The sequence below is a fragment of the Melanostigma gelatinosum genome (assembly GCF_949748355.1).
Source record: "Melanostigma gelatinosum genome assembly, chromosome: 19".
NCBI lineage: Eukaryota > Metazoa > Chordata > Actinopteri > Perciformes > Zoarcidae > Melanostigma > Melanostigma gelatinosum.
In genome coordinates, this window is record NC_136652.1 from 12,187,570 (window position 1) to 12,209,969 (window position 22,400).

General features: G+C 41.5%; 2 protein-coding genes across 3 annotated transcripts; one reads left to right on the forward strand and one right to left on the reverse strand.

The window, feature by feature from the left end:
- Nucleotides 1-688: 688 nt before the first annotated feature.
- On the forward strand, nucleotides 689-12,934 carry capn3b (calpain 3b). 2 transcript variants are annotated; one of them, XM_079291494.1, is made up of 23 exons: nucleotides 689-1,217; nucleotides 3,549-3,618; nucleotides 4,192-4,310; nucleotides 4,863-4,996; nucleotides 5,452-5,620; nucleotides 5,985-6,068; nucleotides 6,167-6,258; nucleotides 6,378-6,455; nucleotides 6,942-7,102; nucleotides 7,227-7,408; nucleotides 7,501-7,512; nucleotides 8,086-8,294; nucleotides 8,389-8,425; nucleotides 9,256-9,279; nucleotides 9,489-9,572; nucleotides 10,152-10,226; nucleotides 10,334-10,391; nucleotides 10,475-10,539; nucleotides 10,929-10,997; nucleotides 11,079-11,157; nucleotides 11,243-11,359; nucleotides 11,576-11,634; nucleotides 12,217-12,934. In XM_079291494.1, the coding sequence occupies exons 1-23, from the start codon at nucleotides 906-908 to the stop codon at nucleotides 12,241-12,243; spliced, it is 2,316 nt and encodes a 771-aa protein (XP_079147620.1). In that variant the 5' UTR covers nucleotides 689-905; the 3' UTR covers nucleotides 12,244-12,934. The 2 variants fall into 2 exon arrangements, with proteins under 2 accessions (XP_079147620.1, XP_079147621.1); XM_079291495.1 differs by lacking the exon at nucleotides 9,256-9,279.
- A 21-nt stretch (nucleotides 12,935-12,955) lies between these two features.
- Nucleotides 12,956-22,237, reverse strand: znf106b (zinc finger protein 106b). The gene is made up of 21 exons (XM_079291493.1): nucleotides 22,181-22,237; nucleotides 21,659-21,792; nucleotides 21,473-21,534; nucleotides 20,885-21,088; nucleotides 19,696-20,793; nucleotides 19,299-19,614; nucleotides 19,141-19,201; nucleotides 18,863-19,017; nucleotides 18,696-18,756; nucleotides 18,042-18,612; nucleotides 17,905-17,954; nucleotides 17,657-17,799; nucleotides 17,314-17,448; nucleotides 17,081-17,197; nucleotides 16,526-16,717; nucleotides 16,161-16,223; nucleotides 15,847-15,966; nucleotides 15,528-15,599; nucleotides 15,346-15,417; nucleotides 15,072-15,218; nucleotides 12,956-14,839 (listed from the first exon to the last, which is right to left on the reverse strand). The coding sequence occupies exons 1-21, from the start codon at nucleotides 22,194-22,196 to the stop codon at nucleotides 14,783-14,785; spliced, it is 3,846 nt and encodes a 1,281-aa protein (XP_079147619.1). The 5' UTR covers nucleotides 22,197-22,237; the 3' UTR covers nucleotides 12,956-14,782.
- Between the last annotated feature and the right edge of the window lie 163 nt (nucleotides 22,238-22,400).

Here is a 22,400-nt window from a genome sequence, read left to right on the forward strand (position 1 = left end):
AACAAAACAAATGCACAATTTAGTTGAGAGGTCCTTTCATCCTGGTTTAATACTGAAACAACAATGCAGGTTTCTGTCAAACCTGGCAATCCTGCGCTCAACAGCCTCCCTCCTCCTCTTTGATACGGGCATGGATTGACAGAGAATCTGACCAACTGAAGACTGACTACTTGTGATGAAGGGTTGGTTTAGTGAGCCACAACAACCCATTGACGGAAGGAAGAACCGAGGCATTTGTTTTACCACTAGGTGTCACTATAGCTGATATTATAGATGTTGAACAGAGATTTGGAGTAACTGTAATTCGGTTAATCACGTGGTACTTATGTTGTGCAATATAATAAGATAAACTAAGCTAATAGTAAATATCAGATGTGTTGCTAATTGTAAGCACTAACTATAGGTGTTATTGTATTTTAGTACAGGAAATGACATACAGTTAAAAAGGCCACTGCATGACCTGACTCTGACCAACATTTTTCAGAATTACATTTCTCCAAAAATTCTCTCTCCAGTAATTATCAGCACATCCCCCCCCCCCTCTCAATACACTGTGACCTTAAAATGTTGTGTCAGTGTCCAACCTTTTCTCAGGGTCTCTCTTTGAGGAGCCTCCTCCCCTCCTCTAAAGAGGCCTATATTTAGGTGCAGCCTGGCAGCAGCAGGGACACACCAGTGACTGCGTCAGAGGCTTTTTGGCTGGTGACTGTCGGTGAGTGGGGACAGGATTTCAAGCAAATAAAGGAACTAAAAAAGAAACAGTACCAGGAAGGACTCAGGAAGCGTCTTTGGCTGTTTTGCAAGTCCATGCTGTTTCTGCAAATAAGGAGTGCCTTTTTTTCTGTTGCATTTTATAAATTGACTTGTAAATAGAAACACCAGAGGCTGAGGCTTTCACTTATAAGATGGGGGACGAGAAATGTAAAGTGCCTATTGTTGAAGATACAAAGGTGAGAGTGCTTTATGAAACTGAAGCATCATCCGGGCCGGATGAAAAAGCCGATTACCCTTCTGCTGGTGCTAACTCCATCTACTCGGCGATTCTAAGCAGAAACGAGGCTGTCAAGGATGCCAAGCGTCTCAAGACTTTTTTGGAACTGCGAGACAAATACGTGAAGAAGAAGGTGGTGTTTGAAGACCCCCTGTTCCCTGCAAATGACTCCTCACTCTTCTACAGTCACACACCTTCCATGAAGTTCGAGTGGAAACGTCCCTCGGTGAGTGCCAGCCTTTAGTAATCATCATCTCCTTTAGGCCAAGTTACTCTAAATGCAAAAGGGACTCTATCGTGTTCAGATGAACTCCTCTCTAAAACCCGTCTATCTCATCACTTCCTCACAACACATGGCTGGGGTGTCAAGTGGCTGCATGCTGTGTATGCATAGCTCTGGGTGATCACTTTCTCCAATCACAGCCAGCTCAACCTCACGCAGGAGTTCGCCCTCAATGCTGGGAAACATAGTGACAACTAAGCACTTCAGGATTAAAAGTGAGAGTTCTTATAATAATCTCTATATTATTATTGTTGTCATATATTAGGCTATATTATGTATATTATATTATCATTATTATTTTAGCATTGCTGTAACTATTGTTTTAGTCAAGTTGGAGGTTTAACTATACTTTATATACTCTCTGTAGTTAAATATGTGTAACAGTGCATCATATTTAAATTGAACTCAACATTTAAAGTGTAGTGGAGTATTAAAGGAATAGTTTCTCATTTTGAGAAAAACACTTATTTTCTTTCTGAGAATTTGATGAGAAGATTGACAAAAGTAAAGTACATTACCTCAATATTGTTTACGTGTAGTAAATATATTTAGCTACTTTCAACCACTGCCTTTACATACATGAGCAGAATAACCATAACATGAGTTTCATGTCATTGGTGTGTATTTGTATAATAATATTTCGTCTAGATATTAACACATATTTTAAAAAAAGACAATGCATTCCCACAATATGAATTGATTCTATTTTAATTATTTTCAAATTATTAGCAGTGAAAATAAATAACAAACTGAACATGGAGATTATTTTATTTTTTAATTTCTGCTTTTGCCATTTAGAGATCAGTGATACATGAATCTCATCCAGGGATTCAGCAGTGGAGCCTGCTCTAAATTCGGAACATGAGGCTGCATTTTTAAACCTAGTTATGGTAAATAATGTGATGAGGGGAACAGATTAATTGCTGTGAATCCCCGGAATTAAAACGTCTCATCGGTATCCTCTTTTATAACCCCCGAAAACTGTCATTTTGGAGATTTAAGTTGTTAAAAAAAAGTTGTTTCTTGTTTGATTATCATGTTTTTTAAGTTTGTCCAAAGCAGTTTCTAAAGGTTTAAAAGAACAATGGTTCCCACACATTTTGTAAGACCTCTTCGTATTTTGTGTAAATTTGTGTTTTTTTCTTCTCTAATTGCTTCACTTGAAGAATCTTTAGAGGCCTAAAGAGGTGAACGTATCAAAAGTATAACAGAAATATGTTTTCATTTCATCGTCTTATGACCCCCTCAGATTTATCTTCTGTATCGTTATCCCTTTGAGGGTTCAAATCCACAAATTGCAAACCACTTTTATGGAAGACAATGTAATATTCCAACATGAAATCAAGCAATGTGTGCTCCAAAACAATGTTCCACAGTATTAGCATAAACGTAACACCTCACCAAAGTCAACTTTGGAGAAGAATAAACCATAAAGTCGCTTTAATAAGTGTCTGAATATATGATTCAGATGGATGATAACTTGTAATTTCCCACACAGACACAGTCAATCACTGCCATGACTGAGACATGTATGAGCTGAGGCTTCTCTACATTCAGCAAAGCATGACCCCTTGTTCAGAGCACTAAAAGGTCGTGACCGGCGGACCGCCAACAGCTGCTTCTTCATAAATATGCAGCCAGGGAAATTTCTCCGACTCGCCTTCAGTTTCAGGGTCAAATCCTCATATTGTCAATCGTGTCAGGTGTAGATTTGTAAATACAGATTTTTAAATGTTGTGGAGTGGAAATGTTTACCAATACCAAAATGAATCATTTATAATACCTTGCTTCAAAAAAATATAAATATGTCGTTTTACAAAAAAAGATGAATCTAAAAACGATCGAATATAATATCTAAAACTGGCAAAATGTGCACTCAAATCAAGTCCTCAATTTGTTCAAGGAATAAGTAAACGAGAATATGACTCTGACCCGACATTCAAGCCATATTTTACAGATTTTGGGATATTAAAAAGTGTTGAGGTTTGATTCCAAACCCTAAAGACATTTATCCGTTTTACAGTCATGATTATTTTGTTGTCTTTTACTTTCTTTTGAATATAGACACTAAAGACTACATGTTATCTTGCAGGACATTCTAAAGTGGACTTCCAATACGAGATCAATATCGTCTAAATGTTGGCTTTTACAGCTAATGCATGCATCATTTCATCTTCCATGGTATTTCATAATAAGTAAAAAAAAAAAAAGATTTGAACTCTGGCATTGATATTTCACAACATGCTCAGAAATCTTTTTTTTTTTGTATGACAGGAAATTTGTGAAAACCCCCAGTTCATCATCAATGGAGCCAACAGGACAGACATCTGTCAAGGAGAATTGGGTAACATTTAAACCGTCTCTGCTTTCAAACAAGTGGTTCAAAAGCATTCAAGTACTCATCACAGCCTGGGAACTCACTGGCAGAGAAGGATTGGGTATTTGGATTCATGAAATACTGGTCTCTCCTTCTCTACTTTCACTGATTCTCCAGGCATCTCTATATCAACACATAGAACACATGTTTTCTTGCTAAATGTTCATAATACTTGAAAAAAAAAATAAGAATATAACAGCAAGAGCATTGGAAAAGTGTGAAAAGAAGCTGCTTTTGGTGCCGGATAGATGTTCAACAAAAAAGTGTGTCTCAGCTTAAGACAACTTGTACCTTCTGTGCAAGCAGAAAGCGTCCTGTCAGGGGACATGGCCAGAAAATACAAGGCACAGCCAAGACATGTGGGAAACTAGAGCCAGGCTTACGCCTGACCGCTGAAATACCAATCAGCCATATTTTAACTCCCAATTTATGTTGACTACTGACATCCAGGGACATGGCTTTAAATCTGTGACAGCTGCTTTAGGAAGTGAAATGTTTGGATCGAGTGTTTTCGTAGCTCGTGAATCTGCTGTTTGACAGGTGACTGCTGGCTGCTGGCTGCCATCGCCTGTCTGACAGTGAACGAGAAGCTGCTGTACAGAGTGATTCCCTCGGACCAGAGCTTCACAGACAACTACGCCGGCATCTTCCACTTCCAGGTTTTACTTGGATATTTGGCACATTGTGCAAGAAGCATGAAGTTTCATGCTGTAGTGACAATGATAATGACAATTACCAAATTCCATTAAAACAAATAATACAGTTGATGAACATTAAAGAAATAGTTTGACATTTTGGGAAATACGCTTATTTGTTAGATGACATATTAAACATGTTAAAAGTATTGGATAAATTGGTTTTAAACATGCTTCTTGGTGGATTTTGTTATATTTAGACAGAGTCAAGCTGTTTCTCCCTGTTCTTTATGCTAAGCTAACTGGCTGCTGGCTTTGTACTGACATGAGAGTGTTGTCAATATTCTTTAATAGCAGCCCATATATTGTTATCAGTATTTTGTAAACTCATAAATATTGATATCAATAATAGTTAATAAAATAAATAAAAGTTGTTGATAGAAACTAAGATTTTTTTTAACAGATATGAATCAACAATCTGAAAGATGGCCCTTTTCTTGGCACGATGATAAATGTGTTTTCTCTGTCTCATCACTGACTTCCTGTTTTAAATCTGTTCTGTCTTCTTACACTCAGTTCTGGCGTTATGGCGAATGGACCGATGTGGTCGTGGACGACCGCATCCCCACCTGCAACAACAAACTGGTGTTCACCAAATCTTTCAGAAAGAACGAGTTCTGGAGCGCTCTTTTGGAAAAAGCTTATGCCAAGTGAGTGCAGTCCATAAACGCCCACTGCAAAGTTGGGAGTTACCTCCATGATGTTGATTGATTCAGTTTGTAAAAAAAAGTTTGTCATTTAGTCTTCAGTTCTTTTTTTGTTGCTGAAAAAGTTAAAGCCTGGGAACATGAAGCATTTCAGGTGTTTTAAATGCAGTTTTTGATGAATGTTTATTGTTAGTGAAAGTATTGAGGAATAGAAAATGACTGCATCGAGGTGATGCCACATGACTTAAAACATCTGTCAAACAAATATATCAATTTTTTAAGATCCAATTTTGAGCTAAATGTCATATCAAGGTGTATATTTTTTGCAGTGCAGCAACACAAACTGGCACACCATTCCTCCGTCCTCATGTTTTAAAATTGGCTGCAGACACTGTGAAAAATCCAAGCCATGACATATCATCGCATTGACCAGGATGATTCACCGGTCTCTCTCTCAGGTTGCACGGGTCTTATGAGGCGCTTAAAGGGGGCAACACTTTGGAAGCCATGGAGGATTTCACAGGAGGAGTTACTGAGTTCTTTGAGTTGTCCGAGGCGCCCAAACAGCTCTTCATCATCATGAGGAAGGCACTGGAGAGAGGCTCGCTGATGGGCTGCTCTATAGATGTGAGTGGAGATGAAAGCTGTGAAACGAAGTGCACAGAGAGAAGTCAAACAGTAAAAAACATGAGAGACACAAAGCAAGAAAACATTAGAAGAGACATACAGCAATACAACTGGATGTTAAACAGTGGATTCTTTTCTTCAGGCGTATCAGCCCGTTTCAACAATTCTGTCACAATATGAGAAGCTGAATTAAAGTGTACAGTTTGCTTTCATTATCCAAGCTTTTACATCTTTGACTTGATTGTAGGAAAACTAGATTTTAACCAATCCAGAGTAAATGACTGAATTAAAACAATGTTTTAGCAACATGTATTGCCTCAAAGTCCAGTCTGTGTTATTTACCGACTTGTGTTGTATCTGTCAGACTTTTTCAGCCACTGAACTGGAGACTCAGACTGATCACGGGCTGGTCAGGGGGCATGCCTACTCCATCATAGGCCTGGCGGAGGTGCAGTAAAATGTCCACTTACTACAAATCCAGATTTGTGTTCTTTGCAAGAGAAGGCCTGCTAAAGGGATGCTGACATGCTTGGTTGTTGTTTCTAGTGTGACGAGGTTGCAAATGACACCAGAATTCGCCTGATTCGATTGCGCAATCCCTGGGGTCGGGTGCTGTGGAAGGGACCATGGAGCGCAAAGTAAGATCTGAGACCTGGAAAAATGATGTAGCCTTTTATACTATTATCAAATGTAAATTATTACAAAATAACTCATGTGTCTTCATGTTGTGTATTAATATTATTTTGTCTTTCTGAAGCTCAAAGGAATGGTCGACCATTTCCACCGCAGACAAAGACAACCTCAAAAAACAGACTGTCGAGGCGAGTGAGTTCTGGTGAGTAAAACACTGTGTTATAATCTTCTTCTTCTTAAAAAAAAGATATTGATTTTATACTTTCATCAGTTTTGCAGTTGTTTTGGTTCAACCTCAGTGGTCTATTCTGGTGGTGTACTTCATAGTACACTGGCACAACATTGTAGTGCCTAACAAGAGGTGATTTGTTTTTTTTTTGCTTGTAATGAAATTATTTGTGTGATCGCCAAGTAAAAGGGAAAGACAAGTTATTCAAGAATTTGTTCAAATGTATGTTAACATCATAACTATACACGTGCAAATACATGGATACATTCATTGTACTTACCATTAGCATGTTAGCATTCAGCTCTAAGTGCATCTGAGGCTGACACAATACAACTCCCACTCAGCCGCTTCACTTTTTTGTTTGCCCCACTAGTGGTAAAGAGTGAAAAGCTGCAAAGTCCTCCTCATCATTCACCAAATATAACTGCACAGATCTTCTTCTTTCGTGTTCCCCTTCAGGATGTCTTTTGATGATTTCAAGAGGAACTTCACCAAGCTGGAGATGTGTAACTTGACCCCTGACACCCTGCAGGCCGATGTAAGGCACAGCTGGACAGTGTCGGTCAACGAGGGTCGGTGGGTGAGAGGCAGCTCTGCTGGCGGCTGCAGGAACTTCCCACGTAGGACTTGGCTTTTTTTTAACCTCAGCTTTCATAGGAGTGATGTTGATCACGTTCTTGACGTCCCCACGTGGCACGCGTGTCTTCACCCTTGTTGCAGATTTACTTTTTTTGCATTCTACAGAGACATTCTGGACGAATCCTCAGTATCGGCTGCAACTGTACGAGGAAGATGACGATGAAGATGACGACCCAGAGCACGGGCCGGCGGCCTGTACTGTCGTCGTGGCTCTGATGCAGAAAGGCCGAAGGATGCAGCGCCATCAAGGGGCCAAATTTCTCACCATCGGATTTTCAATCTACGAGGTGCTGATCACATGAACCCTAAGTCCCTGGATAAACTGATGTTCATTCACTGGAGTTTAACTTCTTCTTTGACTTCTTCTTTGTGTCTGCAGGTGCCGAAGGAGGTATGCCCATGTTGGAGAAGGACGTTAGTTTAATGAAGTCAGCGTTTTCACAGTATTGACCTGTATCTCCAGATAGTTGTGTTTGTGTGTGTTTGATTGAGCTGTACGTGTGGTGGTAGTGGTAGTATTAGTCCAGGCTGTGGAACCTCCATGTACACCTTACAACACAAGACAAATACTTTGTGTACAAAGTACAGGATTATTTACATCCTTGAATAGTCTGTCAATTGTTTTTGGATTATTCTACTAACTGTTGAGTCAACAAAATGTCAGAAAATACAAGAAAATGCAATTCACAATTTCCCAGAGCCCAATCAAACTGCTTGCTTCATCCCACCAACAGTGACAAGTTAGAAGACCATTTCCACGGATATAAAGCCGCTAAAACTGGCAAATCCTCACAGTCGAGCAAATATTTTGTTAACTTCTTTTGCATGATAAATTATGGACGCAATGTTTTGTTGTTTTACATTTTTGGTGCAAATAAATAATATTAAACTGCCCTACAGTTCCAAAGATCCCAATTTTCAGAGCTCATTCCTTTCTGACCAAATGATTTGTTTCCATCCAAAGATGTGTGGCCAGAATCAACACCTGCAGAAGGACTTCTTCCTGTACACAGCCTCCAAAGCTAAATGCAAGACCTACATTAACCTGCGGGAGGTGACGGAGCGCATGCATCTGCCTCCAGGAGAGTATGTCCTAATCCCCACAACCTTTGAAGCCCATCAAGACGGAGAGTTCATTCTGAGGGTCTTCTCTGAGAAGAAGAGCACGTCTGAGTAAGGATCACTGACGGTTGTGCCATAGTTCATGTTATTTTTGGGATTGTTAACAGCAAAATTGCAATTCTAATGTGTCTGTTTATCCTCACAGGGAAGCGGAGTACACCATCGGGTCTGACAAAACGCAGGTTTGCAACGAAAATAGTGGGATCAAAACATATTTTGATAATTCTGACTGATATTCCAGAAGTGAAATGACTAAAGCAGAGAAGTACGTTCAACAAAATTATTTTTGACATGGTTTGAATCATGGTGGGATTTCTCCCTCTCTCCTCATATTAGTATTTCTGGTTTAAAGAGGCTCGACTGTCAGACACCGTCTATTGTCTAAAATGTATTTAAAAGGCCAGATTTTTGTTGAAACACTTTTTTGTTTGACTCATTTTTATAACATTTCAGATTTAACAGGGATGGGATGTAGAACACAAACTTTCGGACTCGAATATTTCATTTTCATCCAGTATTTTCCACCCTTCTCTTTCTGTCTTTCTTTTATTTATGGAGCAGCGATAGCTGAACGTGTCTGTGAAAAGGAATATTTCTTTGAGGCCATGCGGGATAATCTTTTTACTGGTAGCCATAATAACGCTCTTCTGGAAGTATTTATCACTTTTACTCAAACCGAAATGAGACACTAATACTAAAACAAAGTATCCTTGGCATTAAGCTTCCCACTTCCTCTCACAAAGGCTGATTATATGGACAGTGCCAAAAGAGGTCAGTGCAAAGGCTAACTGCAGCATACGTTCACACTGCAATATCAGTTCGAATTTCATCATTTGTAAACCCCATTAGTGTCACACACGCATTTCATCAACATTGTTCTCTTCGTCTTTGTCCCAATTCATACTGTACTCGTTGTTTTTCCAACAAGAGTGACTAACAGACTTGAAAAGTGTTTTCCTCCTTTTCCATCTCATTTCATCCTTCTGTCCTTCTTTGTCTTATTGGCTGTCAGCAAGACCAGAAAAAGAAAGAGAAGGTACTGCATGTAGCATTAGCATTGTTCGATGACTTTTTAACTCTGTTTCCCCACTGCCACTCTCCATTACATGTCAGCTGTTATCAATGTTGGTAGTTATAGTTTGTGTCATCATTACACATATAGATCATAACTGTTACAATAACTATAAATTAACTCTCTCTCTCTCTTCTGTTTTTGTTTGTCTTTTGCCGTTATCCACATGCCAGCCGATTGTATTTGTGTCAGACAGAGCACGAGCCAACAAAGAAATCGAGCATGACGGCATTCAGGGGGAGAAGAAGAAGCCAAAGGTAGGTAATTCCCTTGCTGTAGGAGCCAAAACGTTGACACCGCAGCCACGCAGCAAATAGCTCCCAGTGAGACTGACGGCTGTGAAATGCAATCTTGACCAGGTCAAATAACATCCCTGGGAATAAAACAATTGAATTTGAGGCCAAGTGACCCCAAGTGGCTCAACTGCACCTGTTTTCCTATAAGGCCTCAGTCAGTGTATACAGGCTAAGTTGTTCATGTCTTTCTCTAATGTGCTGCTCTCATCTGGTACTATGAGGAAATGCATCAATCCCTATAGTGTAGTGTTGTTTATACTGCACTGCAATTAAACCAAGCTGCAGAGACTCAGCAGTTAGGGAAAAAACTTTTTTTTTTAATGCTTCAAAATGTTGGTAATTGATTTTGTTACATCACATTTAAGCTAAATGTAATCACAAGAAAAAAGAAACACCAGATAAACTAGTAAAGCTAACTAGCAAGCTTAGCTTTAACCTTGTCCATACCTGTGGTCCAAACGCATGTCAATCTTCTAAAAGACATACACTTTAGGTTTTAAAACTTAATATAATTTACTTCTCTCTTACGTGTCCCCTCAGCGAAAACTACTCCAACCAGAGGAGACTGAAGAGGAAAAACAGTTCAGAGCCATTTACCAACAGATTGCTGGTGAGGTGAGTACCGGTACACAGAGAGGAGAGAGGACGAGGATAATACAGGACAGGTGTGGATGTCTGAGTGTTATAAGGCATATGCAACAAATTGATCCTCCCTCCATCAGGACATGCAAATCTGTGCCAACGAACTTAAGATGATCATGAGGAACGTACTCGCCAAACGTGAGTGCTCCAGAAAGGTTGAGATCATCATTATATAGTCGGTGTCCATGTGATCGATCATATCCAGTTGTCCTTTTCTCCAGACAATGAAGTGAAGACGGAGGGTTTCAGCCTTGAGACGTGTCGGAGTATGATCGCATTGATGGATGTATCCTTTCAGTTTATATGGAGACGACAACAGAGAAGCCTCGTGTTGCCTAAGCCTGACATCAGCAGGTTATTGGTTTGAATCCCTCTAGACTAGAGGCAATGAAATAACCAGTACTGTCCATCCCCAGTTGCTTAGTAGAGCTGCCCAGTGCTAGTACAGGCAAACAAAACAAGTCAGTATTTTAGAGGACTGTACTACAATGGTGCTTTGAGGTAAGGCTTATGGATGCATATAGTAAATAGTAAATTTAGTAAAATATACTCTCAACTCAACTTCATCTATACAGCCAGTTTCTTACAATCGTGCATCCCAAATTGCTACTCGGAGATAAACACATGTATTTAAAAACATGTGTGTTGGTTTTCCCATAAGTGACCCTCTCTTAGACCGATGGGACGGGAAAGCTAAACCTGCAGGAGTTCAAACACTTGTGGAAAAAGATCAATGAGTGGCAGGTATGGACCGTAGTAACAACCCTAGAGCCTCTGCTCACGTTCAACAGACATCTGACTGTGCATCTCCTCGTGTGTTTCCAGCTGATCTTCAAACGATACGATAAAGACAAATCCGGCTCCATCTGTAGTTTTGAGATGAGGAACGCTGTTGACGACGCAGGTGGGCAACATGAAAGAAATACCTGTAACCTGTAACGTGATATAAACTGTGGACCACAAACCGTATCTGTCTTCTCCACATGAAGGGTTTCACCTCAACAAACAGCTGTACGACATCATAGCCATGCGCTACGCAGACGAACACCTCAACATCGACTTTGACAGTTACATCTGCTGTTTTGTGAGGCTAGAGGGCATGTTCAGTAAGTACACACCCCCAGCTGAGCTTTTCATGGATTCACCGAACAATCCCGGAATCACTGCTTAGGCAAATACAGAATGGTTGTTTTTTTTTTACACTTTTTTATGAATCTCGGGCCAAATTGAACTTGTAGGACCCACTAATGTCAGGCTTGCCCTCCAGCTGTTCAAGATGTATGAAGAGGTGGATGAAGACTGATTTGTTTTGTCTGTTGCAGGAGCTTTTAATGCCTTTGACAAAGATGGAGATGGAATAATAAAGCTCAATGTCCTGGAGGTAAACACCCGTTTGATATTCATGATATTATGTGCATTTTGTTATTTATACGTTTCATATTTTCTTTGTGTTGAGGATGTTAAGACATGTTTGGGATGAAGGGCATCAAAGTTCATTCTTGCTATTTTAAGAGTATAGAAGTAGTAGTTTGGCTAAATGCTCCCAATTTAAGGTCAACTTACAATGTAGCTTTTCCTGAGCTTTTAACCATATTACAGTCTTCAAACCTGCTAAGAGTCAGAGTAACCAAAAAAGAGGAACACCAGTTGCCTGCCTTTCAGGAAATATCACCTTACGTATTTTGTATCGTCCATTATTTGTGAGGTTGCACTTTGAGGTACTGCTATGTTGGATTGCATTGTACTGACAGGTGTCTCGAATATTTTGTCCACTTAATCTCCATATTTAGAAGACCAAAAACAAGGGGGGAAACAGTCACAATACAGTGCAGTGCAATACAACGCCACAAACTACAGCCATGCATTACATTACAATGTAAAGTGTCTTGTAGTTTTCACTTGTGTACTGTAAGTATAATGAAACCCTTTATGCTCACTTGTGTTTCTTCGTCCCTCTCTGTAGTGGCTTCAGCTAACGATGTATTCTTAAGTCGCCGTCTTGACGTAGCGTCAGCCAGTTGGAGCGTCACATTCATGGCTCAGCTCTCCTGGACGGCCTCCTTATGTATTTCTGCACAGCTTTTGAGATTGCAACAAAATCAAAGGGTTTGATGATTTCTCCAGTTTTTATGTGAATTAGCTTTCTCTCAACACTCAAACTCTGATGGTTTAGACTTCATTTAAGTTCATTTTTAAATGGAAAACTTCGCCCCCGTTTTATGTGGATGTCCAAGAACAACAGATTGTGCAGCTGCAAACTTTCTCAGGGAATACGGCATGCACCGAGGGAGTTATTGCTTTAACCGACTACATTTATCATGAACATTGATTGGACATCCACATAAAAAGGTGGTGCATTTCCCCTTTAAGTGAAATGACATCCGTTCAGTTTTGAGCGGATTCCTGAAACGTGATCAGTTCTCTTTGGTGGCGAGGAGAGCGGCAAGACCTGATGAATGCTGAAGTCAGTGTAGCCTGATAACATGTTACATCAGTGTTTGGTGTGAAGCAGCGATGGATGGTGAAGCAAGCAGGCGAGTAGCATTGACCTTTTGGTTCTTAACGTTCCTATGTTGTGAAGAATATCTTAGAATATCAAAATGTTTGAATATGAGAACTGAGAGAATTAGCATGTTTGACAAATCATTGAAATGAATGTTCTGTATATTCTGTTAGAATAAAGCAGAGGTGAATACAGTAAATTGTATTTGTATTTTTTATTGCTGTACACATACAGTAGGTATTAAACACAAATCAAATACACACTGTACACTAGAACATACAAAAATTAAGGCAAAACAGCATTCTTAGAAGTTACTTTCTGGACAGTTCAGTCAACTTTCACTACTACTTTTCAAAGTAGTTTTCTAGGTGATATGGGGACATTGCCTAGAATAACTCTCTGGGAAATGTGGAAATGTAAAAGTTAGAAGTGAGTGGAAGGTTCATTTACGTAATGATGCTAAACATATTTTCTATAGTAAAACCTCTCAGTCAACACAGGGAATTCATTTTCAAGTTTCTAAGTGTGAAAGTGGGTAAATAAGGACACATTGTCTTAACACTGTGATGTTGGGGGAAAATCTAATACAATTCTGATTTAAAAGTAGGCAGGTACAGATACCCCTTTCACCCTTTGTACAGAAAGTGTCAGTTGCTAAATATTAGCTAATGGATGTTAAACCCTGGAGCTCCTTCCCAAACTGCACTTTGTATAAATAATACAGCACAAAGCAAGTTAAGCCTGTTTATTTCCACAACTGAGCCATCGTCCAGAGAATCTCAGAACTAAAGTTCTGAAAAACTTTAGAAAGGATTTTAAAATCCTCCCGACAATCCTCAAACCTTTCCTAAAATGACCAAAAATGATCTGATGTCTGAGGTGCTGTATATGTGAAAGAAGAAGTATAAAGCCTGAAGTTTTGTGGCTCCAGAGTGCTGCACGAAATCTGATCAATTGTGTCATTTGGGCTTTAAACTACAAGTTAGAAAATGAAAACAAATCTGGAGGCGTTGCTTTAGCGTCTCATCTCTGCTCGAACGCTGGTGGCTCAAGACTACATTAGCCAGCACTAGCATAACACGCCCAAATCTGTGACGGAACTGTTGGCTGTCGAGTTGCATTGTGGGTATTGTAAACGCCAGGTTTTAACGAGGAAGATGAATGCATGGAATAAAGAAAACATATCGTGTTCTGACGCGTCGACTTTGATCCTTTTTTAAAAACTGATCATTGTCAGACCGACAGGAGCTCAAAGCTAAATCGGTGGAATAAAACTTCATGATAACTCGAGTGTGCAGACGGACGATTGTCACAAACTGGGTGTTGATGTATAACTAAATTAATTTGGTTTCAGATTCAGACACTGTTGCACATCTGCTTTGCTGTTCTTCAATATATTCAAGACCCGTTACCTCCACTTTGAGTCAATCGTCAAAACAAATGAAAACAAGATCGATTCTGAAGGTTCACACTATTGCTGCTTCGCAAAAGCTACTCTGAAGTGTTTATTTCAGCGCTGCATAGTTGAATAAATGTTCTGAGTAGTTAGCTCCACATATACTAATGACATCTCCGAAGAGGCTTACTGTACAATGTACATAAATATATAGTGTACAAAACCACATCATAAATTCATCGTGAAAACAAAACACTTGTAGACCAACAAACCAAAGTATGAGTATTGAATTACTCATCTCATTCAATTTAGATTAATTACTGACAACTGCAAATAATTTATGAAGAAATTAGCTGAAAATAATTATTTTAACAGGACTGATAAGAGTGTTAGAGATTGAACGTCTGGTCATGCAAAGGCTTCAGGCATCAACAACAAGTAGTCTGTCACAGAGACCATACAGTGCGCACAAGACCAAGAGATGTGCTCTGCACCTCAAAAGGAAGACCATAACAGGAAAACATCATCTCCTGTTGGAAAATGACTGGAAAATTAAAAAAAAGGAATTTAAAATATAACCAGCAGAGGTGTTGTTATGAACCGTCTCTGCTGCATCAACTTCACCGCAGCTCAAGGCTGCACTTTACTGTCGTTGTCCACGTGGCACTGCATGTGTTCAGGCAAATTCTGCAAGAAAGATAACAAACACTGAGCAACTGTTTCATCCCGTTTTCTGCCTCGAGCTACATGTATTAGTATATTAATATTTTTCAATAAAACACCGGGGATGAAAAGTGGAAATTGCTCTCATGGTAATGTTCAACCTGCCCAAATGTACCAAGCTCTTACACATTGCTGAGCTAACGAGCCGACTGGCAATCTTCACTTTGCTGAAAGTCAGACGGCGTTGGTTCATTACCTGCTGAACAGACTGCTGTGTCCTGAAAAAAGTGCTGCAGCCTCTCCACCGACATTTGACATGTTGCAGGCTCAGGTTGCAGTGATCTCTGACGAGGTGCTGCAAAAGATGCTCCGCGTTGCCGAAGATCAGAGCGCAATTCTGCCACTGAACAGAGGCCGGAAGACACAAGTAGCACACGTTACAATGCAAGCCAATCAGAAAACATTACAAACCATACAACCATTTAATATCTTCACGAAGAAGAACGTTGGATAAGTTGTTGTGTCGTTACCCAGCAGCGGTAGTTCTTCATCAAGTTGAGCTTCACAGCTTGAACGCTGCCATCGTAGCAGCCTGTGTAGACCTGGTTGGGACAAACGATGAACAATATCCATCCATCTTTTTGTAAAAATGAACCTCTGTCGTGCAAGTTTAGATTGAAAACCATGGCTGGACCAGACTTAGACCACGTACCACACTCTTATGCACGGCCATGCACATGACCATGTCACTGTGACCCCCGTACACCTGCAGACGGTCATGAGACTGAAAAGACACAAACACAAAGTTTAAACGAATAACAGAGATGATTCACCTGATGCACAAGACAGACAGCTAGTTGTAATACATTACACGTGATATCGGCAAGAAGTCAAATGTCTCTCGATATACGATTCATTTTTTGGTTCTATACACGAACACCTTATTCAGAAATCAGCGTCAAATGGCCGTAGTCCACTTCTGGAACCACACGTGATTGTTAAAATGCACAATTAAATCATAAATTCTGTACCTGTAGCTCATAAACTCTGACCAGTTTATCCAGACAGGCGGTCACCATCACTTTCCCCAAGATGACTATCGATGTGACCGCATGATCGTGACCCTTGTAGATACGAACCAACTCACCCGTCTGCAAATAAAGACGCACGACAGAAATACCGGCGACGGTGAGCGTGTGACGTTCGAAAAGACGAAGACAGACGCAATACTTCAAAGATTATAAATTCCAATGTTGTTCACCTCAGTAACTAAAGAAACGTTCAGATGAACAGATCTGTGATGTTAAACGGTCATTTAATACTCATAGTTAAAACTCATACTTACGTGGATGTTGTGGGCATGAACAGATGTGTCACTGGAGCCGCTAAAAACCAGGTCGTTCACCACCTGAAAACAACAAAGGAAGTATTATTCAGTATACCAGAGTATGTTTTAGTAATAATATCTTTGATGGTCTACATTTCATCTACACGTCTATAAAAATACAGCAATTAATTGCAGCATTTTTAAGGGATGAAGTATTTACAGCTTTAAGAAGATGTAAATTCTATGTTTAGTCATTTTAGATGTTTACGAAGCATCTGCAAGTGTCAGCGTCTGAATTTCCAATTACTTAGTCTCCTCATCTGGACAAGACGTGTTTTTAAGTTTAACAGTTGAGGTTTTCAGAGCTAGGTTGATCTCCTTACCTTCATACAGAGAACAGTTTTGGTGTGACCCTGCAGCGAGCGCAGCAGCAGGCCACTCTTGGCGTCACGTACGCTGATGCTGCTGTCGTAGGAGCCGACCAGCAGCACCCGGCGGGCGCCCTCCTGTGATGTACCCAGACAGCTCACGCCTCGCGGGCCGTGGCACTCGAACACATCCAAGTGCTTCAGAGTCTAATGAGAGCGATCAGAATGAGGTGAAAGCAAAAGTAAGAGAGAGAGAGGGAGAGTTAACGGTTCTGCTGATGTTTTTGAGCAGCTGACAGAACATTACTCTGGCAGACAAAGATAAAAATAACTCGTATGCTCTGGAAATATAATCCACAACACTGATATGTCAGTGGCTACATTTACAGAGATGGAGATGCTTTCAGCCTGGACTGAAATACTCAGTGTTGCAAATACTCAGTGTTGATGATCGTCTCACTCAAGTTGCAGCATGTAGTGCTTTTAAGTGTTTTAGCACAATAAATACCAACCTCTCCTGCTAACAAAATCATGAGCTACGTACTTCTCCTGTACAACAATGTCACTCACCTTTAAGTCACAACTAGCGACTGCTCCATTGGCCAGTCCAGCATACAGGATGTTCCAGGCAATGTGCAAACACAGCACTCTGTCCATCAGATAGATCTGCTCCAGACACTTTGTGGTCTAGAGGTGAGAGGAGAAAAAATAAATTGCCAAATAAAATCATCAACATTAATAACTGACACGATTCCCTGTCTGATCAGAGATGACGATATGGCTTGTCCAGTCGTTTTCTGTACCTTTGTGCTGTGACAGCGGATGGTCTGGTCACTGGATCCGGTGTAGAGTCGGGGTGCCATGTTTGGGACAGATGACACCAGGAGACAGTTGACTTTGTTTTTGTGACCCTCAAACACTGATTGGCACTCCCTGGTCTGGACACACACAAACAATTTGTCTTATTATTTCACAGTACCGGTCGTCATTTTTCAGTGTAAAAAGCAGAAAATCAACACTGCGTGAAACAGAAGGACGCTCTTTTGGTTTGATCATATTTTCTTATTGTCTGAAGAAAGATGCAGTTGTCAGCAGGGACAAAGTCTGGTGAAAGTGGGTATAAATTCAGGGCCGTGATCAACGCACCATCAGACTGTAGGCCCGTGCTGTGTTGTCCCCTGAACACGTGTACAAGCGGCCGCCGTGAACCTGGAGGCCGTGGACGGGGCCTGTGTGATGATAAAAAGCTCCCACGGACGGCTCCTCGTCCTCGACCACATCGACACATTCTAACAAAACAACGAACAAACCGTGATTACGGGGGAAAAACATCCTATCTTTGCATCTAAACGTGTCCTGAGACACTTGATGCAAGTGGAACAAACAATGCTCACCGACAGAACCGCCGGTATCTTTCATTGGCACAAGTGGAGGCTGAAATTTTCTGAGTGGGCGAGAGAGAAACGTCGGTCACATTTTCAAGTACAGTAACGCCTGTAATGTTCAGGATCTACACAGAGCGTCATCTCACCTCTCAACGTCATTTTGCGGAAATGTCTGTGAGCTTGAAGAATTGAACTCCACACTGACGGACTTTTGAGGAGGCTCTTGGTGGACCGGAGCATCTGGTGCATCCTCAGAGTCCGATTCATCGATATCAATGACCACGGCGCAGGGCTCCATCATTTCGACGGAGGCGTCGCTCTCGTTCCCTCCGTCGTCGTCGTCCGGTGCTGCAGCAGATGTATTTGGACCTCTTTGGGGGAGAAGAGCGGAGGCCGGCTTTCCTCCCATCTCTTCCTCAGAATCACTGACAGACGACTGCGTTTCTTCTCTCACTAAAGGCGCTGTCTGCTGCCAGGCAGATGATTCGGGAAAACTATTTGTACCGGCTGACACAGAGCACTCGAGTTTCAGTTGTTCGAGAGAGATTTCTTGCTTTACTGGCATGTTTGGCAGGGCAAGGGGGCTAATGGATGATGCTGGGTTTAGGAGAGACTGCTGGCCAGAGGAGATGGGGAAGACTGAGGAGGGAAGGGGAGAGAGTCTTGGATGCAATATAGCTGATGAGGTGGTGGCTTTCTCTGCTCCTGTGTATCCTCCTGAAAGAGATTCAGAAAGAAAAAAAGGTTAAACTACTCATTTGATATGAAGTCATTCCAAGCGATGGGTAAATGTAACGTACCTTGCATTCCTTGCAGGATTACAATGCGCTGGGCTCTCAGACTGTTGACCTCCGCAGTGAACTACAACACCAAAATGAACAATTTAATGTAAAGCCTTGACATGAAACCTGAGGAAAAAGTTTTAAAAAAATAATATTTTGTTATGCGTGTTCATTAGTGGTGCTACCTGCTGTCTCATTAGCAGGAGCCTTTGCACTTCTGTGTAGGCAGCTTGAAGGGCATTGCGGGCCAGGACCAGAGACTTGTCCAAATCCTGCAACGAGTGACTCAGCTCATCCTCCCTCAGAGACACAGCCAACAGCTGGTCCATCTGGCCCTGCTCTGTTAGGTAGGAAAACAACAGAAACCAGTGTTTTGGGTGACTTTTTTCTGGGATCAGACGACCTCACTGGGATCAAAACGTTGTCCATCTAAAAAATAAAGCACTCAAAATATCAGAATTACCCTTGTTTGACTTTTTCTTCTTCTTTTTTCCACTTGGCTGCATATCAGAAACGCCATCATACTGTAAGAGCACACAAGAATTATATTCCAACCATAACAATATATCAGTTTGACGTTTCAGCTGTGCCCTACACTTAAAAACACCGTACACCACTTACGACGTTGTGTTTCCTCTTGCCGGCACTACCGTTGGCTCGCAAATTTTCATCATCCAACTTTGGCTCCACCTTCACGGAGACAGCTTCAGCCGTGTGGCTGCTCCAGCCTTCCTGTGCTGCACCCGGCTGCTCCTGAGTCTGAGAGTCTGACTGGGAGTCTTTGTGGGGCGGAGGAGGTGACGAGGTCCAATGTGCCCCCGAAGGACCGTCTGGGAGCGACTCCCAGTGAAAGCCTTCTGACAGAGTTGCGTCATTGTCCTTTGCTTGTGTTGAGCTTTCTTGGTCAGACAGAGGGTTCGCCAACTCAATTCCAAACCTGTTGCCACACAGAATTAAAAAACTATAACTTCAAACGAACGGTAAAACGAAAAAGGAAAAAAAAGGAAAAGAGGTTTACCTGGGCATGCCTTTGCCGCTCTCCTGCTTCTTCCTTTTCGTCCAGCTCAACGTGTTCTTGGCCCCGGATAAGCTGAGCAATTTATTCACCGTTGGTTTAAGCTCAGCCTCTTTCCGCACTTGACCGTTGGCCAATTTGTGGGCAATTCGAACCTTGCGGGTGATGTTCAGGTTGGGCTCAGAGGATGTGGTCGGAGAAACACCAGCTGCAGGGGCCGGGCCGTCAACCTGCGAGGATTGCTCAGATGTAGCTGCAGCAGAGGAGGCGTGAAGTGTCGCCTCCTTCTCAGCTGGAGCTTGTTGCGTGGAGCTCTGATCAGCCACCCGGACACCCGTCTCGCTGCTCTGCTTCCGGGCTTCGCGGTCAGCTCTACACGGCTCCCTCACACCCAGCGCTCTTCTGATTTGCCGCAGCATCGCACTGACGTCGACATCCCGTATCGGAGCCTCGTTGGCGGTCCCGTTTGCTGTAGCAGTTTGAGCTGAACCTTCTTGTGCCGACGGAGAAGATCCCAAATTCTCCTTCTGGTCACGACCGAAGATGATTGCTCCGTTATCAGGAAGGTGATCACTGGTGAATTCCTCATCGTACTGCTTGTCGTAATAGTCATTCTGGGTGACGGTAGACCATGTTTTTTGTTTTTGCTTGTTAGTGGCACCTCCTTGGGTTTTGTAACCAAGTATGTCCGTTTGGGAGCTCTCAAATTTGACAGAACAGTTGTCATTGTACTTCAGCTGCTGAGCCGATTGAGTGGACTGGTTTCGGACAGAAGGGCAAGTTTGACCTGCAGGCTCCTCTGACAAGCAAACCAATGTTCCGCTTTGATTCTGAAGAGTTGATTCTCTTTGGTGAAGAGACTTGTGCAGACTGGACATTTTGTTCTCTTTGTTTTGAACAACAGCATTGTTCCTTCCTTGGATCTCCTGTCGCAGTATCTTTGTGTTCGCTTGTTTGGTTTTTACCAGCTTCGCTACTTTGGGCGCCGCCGTTATTTTCCTCTTGGCTCCACATCGCATTCCCACATGCTTCTGACAAGCTACCTGCTTCTGACCAGCTACCTGCTTCTGTTTCTTTTTTCTCTTTTTCCCTGCTTTCTTCCTGTAATGGAAAAAAAAAGCCCCACAGTTATTAAAACTATTACATCATGGAGAGAATAAAATGCATCCAAATGAAAAGGTGAAATTATTACTCCTCTTTCTTTAGTGTCTTGTTCCTCTCCATGATCTGGCCCATGGTCTCTTTGCTCAGAGTGTTACACAGAGAGACAGGCTTTCTTTTTTTCATCATCAAGCTCTTCAACTTGATCTGGTGTTGAGCGGTGGAGATGTGCCGAGCATACTCATTTAACCCCATGGAGGACGCCTTACACGCCTGGCATTCGTGATATGAATCCCTGTTAATGGAAGAACGGGACATTTAGTCAGATACGAGTACATGTCAGAATCTTTGCTTTAAGATGGGTTGATGCATGTTATGATTATGTTATCCCAGTAAGGCAGGAAAACACTGGATAATATTTAAATATTTTGATACTAGTGCCTACACAACACCTGAGTTTCAGTACAACAGGTACCTTTTATTGATACCTTACTTTGAGTAAGAACATGTTTTTATACACATTTTACAAGTGGTAACGTACGAGAACTTAAGTCTAAATAAAATATGTTCTCTGCACCACGAACAAATTAAAAAGAATACTACAGAAGAATGCAACCATGACATTTGTTGTGCATAAGGTGTGTCAATAACATTTTCATATCTGACAAATATCACTCACTTGCCCAGCACTGCCTCAAGCTCTCTGTGATGCAGCATACCATGCACATGGTCTTGTGCTTCCTGTAGTTAAGAAACGTATTGTCAAGCTTATAGATAATTTGGAACGGCTGTAGGTTGGTAAAAACAACATACTAGCCAGCACTACTATTCATTTAAATGTGTTGGTAAAGTTAGAGCCACTTACATGTTTCAAATCAGACTTGCGACATAAAATACAGTAGACTGTTCTTGCGTTCTTTGAAGCGTTTGTGTAGTTGCTCTTCTTCTTTACACGGGCTTTACCCACTTTACCAAGTGGGGTTTGAACCTTTGACATTTCTACACAGAGGGGGGAAGAACACGCGATAACAGCGCACGTGAATCAGAGCCTGGCACGAGCACGACACATGGGATAAATAAATGGCTCCATAGCATCCTATCGCCACTGAATAAAGCCTACAGCCTATAGGATATAGACTGTTAGTGGATATAATCGGCTTCAGGGTGAAATGTTAAAACGTTGACTAATATAACACTGCAGTCATCGAGTCTAAACTTATAACAGCAGCACAACGTGGTTAAGTCAAAAGTAGCCAGCGTTCACGTTTTAGGTGGACTAACGTTAAAACCACACAAGCCGTTAAGGTCAATGGCATTTTAGGTAAATCCTTAACGGATTATGATGATAAAAAATATTAAGCTTGAATTGTAAATATATCAGAATTACCAGACAGATTTCTCATAGCAACACAACTCTACTGCAGCTCAACCGCCATGTTCGCTCACGTAAACTGACGTACAGTTCACGTCGACCAATGGTTGGCTAAAGAGGACACCGGAAGTGTGGCAGCCGGCAGCGGGCAGCCTTCGTAGATCTACAAACGATTCGATGGGAGCGATTCGGGGCTTTTGCAACGACATCCGGGCCATGAGGGTCTTTTACAGGT